This window comes from Ochotona princeps, chromosome X (assembly GCF_030435755.1).
Source record: "Ochotona princeps isolate mOchPri1 chromosome X, mOchPri1.hap1, whole genome shotgun sequence".
NCBI lineage: Eukaryota > Metazoa > Chordata > Mammalia > Lagomorpha > Ochotonidae > Ochotona > Ochotona princeps.
The window spans coordinates 98,211,106-98,218,323 of record NC_080865.1 but is presented as its reverse complement, the minus strand read 5'-3'; the positions used below and the strand labels follow the sequence as shown (position 1 = coordinate 98,218,323).

Sequence of the window (7,218 nt, the reverse complement as noted above, 5' to 3'; positions counted from 1 at the left end):
AAGAAAAGCAAAACTCCCAGAAATGAAAGCCAAATGGGAAGCAATATAAAGAATAACAAATAGGGCTTGACACTGTAGCTTAGTAGCTAAAGTCCTTACCTTGCATCCACCGCTGAGATTCCATATGGGTGCTGGCTCAAATCCTGGCTGCTCCACTTTCCTTCCAGCTCCTGTTTGTGGCCTGGGAAAGTAGTGGAGGATAGCTCAAAGTCTTGGGACCCTGCACCCACGTGGGAGACCTGGAAGAGGCTCCTGGCTTTGGATCAGCTCAGCTCCAGCCACTGCAGCTGAGAACTAAGAGAAGTGTATTTGTATGAACGTACAAACCTTAAGAGAAATAGTGTAAGTGAATTGTGGAGCATCAAGAGGACAGGAGAATCTAGAAAGCCAAGAAATATGTAAAGTGCTTTTACAACTGCATGAAATTTCACAAAGAATATAAAGAAGCAAATAGCAAATGTTCATACATATTTAAAACATTTCATAATTCCACAATAAGATCTTCTAAGATCTTGAGAGGGAAACACTAACAATGACAGAATTGGACAAGTATATGATAGAAATGAAGCAATTCCTGACTGTAGAAAAAAATCATAGGAAAAATGATTTCATTTCTTCTAGAAATAAATCGTGGTGACAAAAAAGGTAGAAATGAACTTTTATCAATTAAAAAATGTAATGATGTGTTGACTTTCTAGAAATTTAATCCAAACAATTAAAATGTCCCTTGTACAACCCTAGAGACAATTGCAATTGGATTGAATATGGAATGTTAAGGAGTCACTCTTAATTTAATAAGTGTGTGGACAGTATTGTGAATAATGTTTTTGAAGGCCTTATTTGTTGAACAATGTACTGAATTATTGAAAAGCAAATTGATGTAATTTCTGAGACTTGTTTTTAACTATCCCACAAAAATTTTAAAAAAGAAACAGGGTTGATGGATTCAGAAGGTGAGTCGATGGGGTTAATTTTCCCACCATTATCTCTACATTTGTTTATGGAAGGAATATTTCTGTGTACATTCGATTGAACAGCTTCTGAAAGTCCTAAACAGTAGTGCAAATTATGTCTAGAAAACAGATAAATCAGAAATGTCAAAATTGCTTTAGCTATCATTGAGACATAATTTGCTTTCTTTCACTGCTATTATTTTAAAATTGTTTTTCTAAACGAGGTATATAAACACTTGATTAACAGCTTTGAATCCTCAGTTGATTGATTATAAATTGCCTAGTAGATTTAATTACACTGACCATAAAAGAGCCAGCATTTGTGGCATAGCAGGTTAGGCACCATTTGAAACAATCCAGCTCCAGTCTCAGCTACTCCCCTTCTGATTCAGCTCTCTTCTGATAGTGTGCCTGACAAAACAGAGAAAAGTGGCCCAAATATTTGGCCCCTGATATCCACTAGGGAGTTCAAAATGGAGCTCCCGGCTCCTGGTTTTGCCGTGGCCTATTGGTGACCATTTGGGGTAGTGACTCGATGAATCTTATAAATGATCTTACTCTCTGTCCCCAGCCCCACTGTCAGTCTGCCTTAAAGAAGAACAGGAATTGTTTTCTTGTAAACAAATAAAACACTGACTAAACAAGAACATTAACTAAAATATAAATATATGACATAAATGTGTAGGTAACATTATTGTTCATTTAGAGAAAGGGCATGATACGCAAGGGTTATGCATACAATCAATGCAGAAACACATTTGTTTAGAGTCATAACAGAGATATCAGCCTCGCAGGATAGAAACAGAGATGCGCAAATGCTCCCCATCAGACTACACTTGCAAAAAGGTGTTTGTTTAAGAGACAAAGTGACCAAGAAAGGGAGAAAGAGAGTACCCTAGCTCATGCCTTTTTCCTCTTTGTCAGGACGATTGTCTAGGGGCTGGATCCGAAGCAGAGCAGCTGGCACTCCAACAACGGATGCTAACATCACAAGTGGGGTTTAAGTTGCTGCATCACAACGTGTGTCGTGCTGGGTGTGGCTATTCTATCATTTGCAGCACCTCACACCCATGCCTCCTGTCTCCCAAACCCTCCACATACAGAGAGCTTCTGTTCTGTGTACAAATTTGGCCACAGTGTTACTAATTCTTTCAAGCAAGATAACACTCATCTTGAGGTTATAAAAAAATAAAACTAGAAACTATAATATTTGAGGACAAAAGAATAAATCCTTACAGCTATTCCAGGCAAAAGAAAGAAAACCTAAGGTTGATGATTAGATTTTTCGTTGAGAGATTTGGGGTTAGCATTATTGGCCAAGTGTTGTTAAAAAAATGATAATTGTACTTACTTAAGGACTGCATTATGATGTTTCGATCATGCACACATCGTGTGCTGATCAAAGTATAGTGCTATTTTTATTTTAGACATGGTTATCTCCTTCTGACTTGTCTTTTGCAATGCTTATACCATTATCACCAATTGCTTTTTCAATGACAGTCTTTCTCCATTATGTGTGCTTTTATTGTGAAATCTGCCTCTAAGGAAATGACTGTGCTATTTGCCTTCCCTACATCTCAGAGAATGATCTGCTCTTCCATGGTGATAAAGTACATCAGCTAACACACTCATCCCATAAGCCCATGTGTACATGCACTCACGCTCAGCAAACATTGCAGATCGCTGAGCTCCTTCGCCTATTTCTCCTGGACACTACCCAGATGCTGTTTCCATGACATCCTCAACTGATGGGGGGCCCGTCTTTTTTACAGAGTATGTATTTGCTTGGCTTCATGATAAGTAGTATATGCCACCTATTCTTGTCAACTATTATACTAGAAGGATCACTCACAGATCTAATCACAGCCTGGCACTAACCTGTAACTAGTTATCACCTAGTTTTCACCACAGACACAATAAACAGATCTGAGCCACTGGGCAGGCAAGTGCCATATTACACTCACTAAATCTCTCTAGCCTCTCTCCACAATAGTTTTCCCATGGGGGGGGAGGGAAAATGAATTAAATGGCCAACCTTTGATCTGCACAGCTCCTATTACCTGGCTTTCAGCTGTTGGCCACCCACCACGTACCCTACATACAACCACAGTCCCAGTTCTTCTAGTTAGAAGGAGCCTGACTATCTGAATTCACACGTATCATACCTGAGGCTTAATCTGTCTCTCATCCACACGTCTCTGTATGCTTCCTTTGGAGATGGGGAGATTAGCACACACTTTTATTCAGGTTTGGAGCGAGCAGTTATCTAAAGAGCCCTAGATTTCATGTCTACCCAGGCCTTAGCTTCCTTTGTCAAGTCATATATCTTCCTGCCCCCACCATGCCAAAAGAGTTGTCCTAGGTACAAGAAATGACTCCTGACTGGACTTCTGTTTGTTCACCAAGTGAAACTGATTTTTGCCTTTATCAGATGCCGAAGAGGAAGCAGAGTCTGGTGAGGATCTCATGTTCATTCTCTCGGAACTGCTGCAGTCCTGTGCTCTCCTGACAGTTTTCTATGAAAGCCAAATTGGTAGCCAGAGACCTGCTGCCTAAGACTTTGCTCCTCGGGCTCACGAGATGGCAGACCCCAGGGGCAGGGTCTAAATTTATATCTCGGAGGTGACCGACAAGATGACCATCTAATCCATACTCTGAGGTTTACCAGCACATATAAAGAATAGGAGCCTGTGTCTAAAGCCTACAGCAGTCTCTCTATATAACGTTATATGTGTGTGTTTACACACATATATGTACATACACACATAAAATGTTTATATACACATTTATTTATATATATATACAAGCATGTATATATACACACACACACAATCTGAATTAATTAGAAGTTCTGAGGTCAGAGTGGCTCCAGGCCTAGCATAATGGTGACATTTTGGACAGACATAAAGAAGAATAAAAACTCTGAACCCCTGAAGTCCTCCTGAATTCTTCCTGGCTTCGAGAGGTAGCCCTCACAAGCCATACAGCCAAGCACCTCTGTGTTAACATTGCAGTGACTTAAGCTAGGAAAATGGCTTCCAAAAGCTATTGACATTCTTCTCAGCACACACCCACCTGAGCCCTGGGAACCTTCAGTACAGTATCTGGTTCATTTGATAATCAAGTGTCTTGCCAATTTGCATAAACATGGATGTTGGGCACTTGTATGGGAGGAAACCTGGCAATACTTGCCCAAGGAGGATGAAATGCTAAAATCAAACTATACTGATTATGGTTTACTTACCCAGGATATAGCATTTAAGTACCTCCAAGTGCCTGAAAGCAGTATTAAAACAGTGTGAGTCTACAGCTATATATATCACCTCATTCCTAGTGTGCTAACCTCACTCCTAGATTATGTTTAGAGGGATGTCCACTTTCACTTGTGTATTTTTACTATATGAATTGGGTTTTGTTTTCTTTTTTCTGCTTCTACTTGCCATGTCATGATACGTTTAAATATCAAAAAGTTAAGCTTGTTACTGTAAATAAGCATGCTACTGTAGTAATTTGTGAAAAATAGGCACAGGAGGAAGGGAAGAGGAGTGGGTGGAATCCCTATGTTTTTCAATCTGTATTGTGAAAAATGTGAACTCTACTCATTTTACATACATTAAGATAAGAATAAAAATATAAATGAATCCATTTTCAAAACCAGTGTGAGCTCTCATTCGTCAGAAGCTGCAGTCCACAGCGGCATAGGCACTGAAAGTCCAGGGACAGCTTCCCTGCAGAGCTAAGGGGACCCAAAGTTCAGTGTTGCATGTAGGGGCCTCGCAAAGTTCACAGAAAACGTGCTTTCCCCTGAAATTTAGGCAGCCCTCTCACGTTCAGGTTTCTACCTGCTGTGTCCCCATAATTATTAATATCCCTTTCCACTGTCCCCCTAATTATGAACAGTGGCCCTTTCCACTGGCAAGTGTCCTGGTTTGGGACGACAAGCCACATGGCTACCCACCCCTTATCAATGCCACCCCGGAGGCCCCAGAAGACATCCCTTTTGGCTTTGGTAAGTAAAGTACTGGAATGTTTTTGCAAACCCTCTGGACGCTGTTGTCTGCAGGCCAAAGACGACGTTAGGCAATAATGAGATAGCATTGCCCCCGCCGCCAACCTGATGGGGAACAGGCGTCAGTGTGTAAGCGGCAGCCCCCAAAGATAGCACTTAATCATTAAAAGACAATCATTTTTTTTTCCATTTCTGTAGTGCTTGATATTTATTGAAAATAATGCCAATGTTTTTTCCAGGTAGTATCAAGGATCTGGGCTGAGTACATTCTTGCTTAGTTGTTTGTCAGAATCATTGGTTTCACTGCACACATTTGAGGGACTGCTGTAATTATGAAAGAAAAATGACAGCTGTGCATAAGAGAAAAGAAATGTCAATAATTTGGCTGCCAGGCATACCAGGCCCCTGCAGCACTCCGGCCAGGCAGAGGAGGCCCCCTGGAAAGTAGGTAACTAAGCAAGCTTAAAGAATGGCCCCATCAGGGGTTGGTGAGCTGTCCAAATCAATGTCCTAAAGATGCAGCGAGTGAAAAGTGTTCTGTGCTGGTCAGAGTCTCTTCCAGGCGGTGGGTCGCCGTGGGTGGTAGTGAAGTGGCAGCGTGAAGTCTCTGCAGATGCAGGCCTGGCAGCAAGGCAGGTGGCAGCGGCAGGGCCATCTGAGCAGTTGGGAATAGGGGCCTGGTGGCTGAGAGCTGCAGCTCAGGACACAGCCTGGATTAGTAGGGGAGCCGACCTGTGACTAGGCAAAGTAGATGACTACAGGCTTCAGGAGGAGGCTCCTACCCAGCCTCAGCAGCAGGAAACTGTAGCTATACCCCTGGAACAAAGGCAAAAGCACTACGGGGCCTGGAGGGGGTGGTGGCGCGGCGTGGCGGGGAGGAAATGGAGAGCAGAGAATAAAGGAGTGAACAAGAGGTTGAGGGGGAGTGCAGCAGCAGCAGCTCCAGGTGTGGGGAGCGAGCGAGGGGTGGGGGTGGCGAGGGGGGGTGGCTGCGTGCATGGCTCCCCCTCCCCCTCCGGGGGCCTCGGGGGCTCCGGGCCTAGTAATCATCCTCGTCATCGTCGTCGAAGTCATCTTCGTCGTCATCCCAGCCGAAACACTGCTTCATCTCATCCAGGAAGGCCCGGTAATTTCCTAGAATGGGGCTATCCATCTCGATGTAGGGCACCACCCACTCCTCCGCTTCCCCGGTGAGCAGACTGATGAGGAACGCCACCTTCATGGCATCGTTGCAGAATCGGTTCTCGTTCACGAGCATGTAAGAGGCCGTCTGCACGATAAACTCAGGGAGCCGGGAGCTCTCGCCGTTAAACGTTCCAGGGAAGGGAATCGGGCAGCTCGGCGGACGTACCTGGCGCAGCAGGCAGGCCCTCTCGCACACCAGCATCCGCAGCTGTTCCATCAGCTGGCTGTTCTCGATGCTCAGAGCGCGGTGCCGCACCAGGAGTGCGTGCAGCAGCAGCACAAGCTCGTCCACCATCGCGACTATGTGCAAAGAGCTGGGCGCGCTCGAATCCGGTCGGCTCGGCCAAGGTGCTCGCAAGAGGCCTTGCAGGAAGTGCGTGTTGGCTCAAATGCCGTGGTCAGGGGTGGGGAAGGAGACCGCTGAGTTAGGGGCGACTGCGCAAACTCCGCCCACGAGGACACTCTGGCAGCCGGTGCGCCGGCGCGTCTAGGCGGGGACGGCAGGGAATGGCGAAGAGGCCAGGACATAGCGGAGGCGTGGCCAGGGTGCCCCGACGGTTGGCAGGGATCGGTCCAGGGAGGGAGTGGCCGGGGAAGGGCGCGCTGCCCAGCACAGAGTCGCAGAGCAGCAGGCCGGTGACGGCGCTACAGGAGAGCCAGACCCCGTTAGTGGCAGCTGCTTAACATCAAGGCCCAGCGACTGCTGGAGACCCTTGGCTCCGGAACAGCCATACTGGACAAGTTGAAAGAATTAACTACCGTTCTCCCTAGGGGACTTGCAATTCACTGTCCTTTCGCTGATCTGCTGGCACTACTTCGATCTGTGTGATGTTTTGTTAATATAACGTGTTGCTTACTTTAGCACCACCCGAAAAGTGCTAACTACAGATGACCTGACTGTCCTACAAGAAACATCCATCCTTGAGTCATGAAGACCTGAGGAGGTCTTTTATCCCAAAGCCATATTTGAAACGGGACTTTTCTTTAGTAGATATCCCTTTAAAAAGTCCTGAACACCAACTTACAAAGTCTTGCAAAATAAGCATCTGGTCACCGCTGAAGATGTTGTTC

At 45.1% G+C, this 7,218-nt stretch overlaps 1 protein-coding gene across 1 annotated transcript; it reads right to left on the bottom strand.

Annotated features, from left to right (window-relative positions):
* Window positions 1-5,897: 5,897 nt before the first annotated feature.
* LDOC1 (LDOC1 regulator of NFKB signaling) lies at window positions 5,898-6,605 on the bottom strand. The gene has a single exon (XM_004587755.2). The coding sequence runs from the start codon at window positions 6,440-6,442 to the stop codon at window positions 6,002-6,004; it is 441 nt and encodes a 146-aa protein (XP_004587812.1). The 5' UTR covers window positions 6,443-6,605; the 3' UTR covers window positions 5,898-6,001.
* Between the last annotated feature and the right edge of the window lie 613 nt (window positions 6,606-7,218).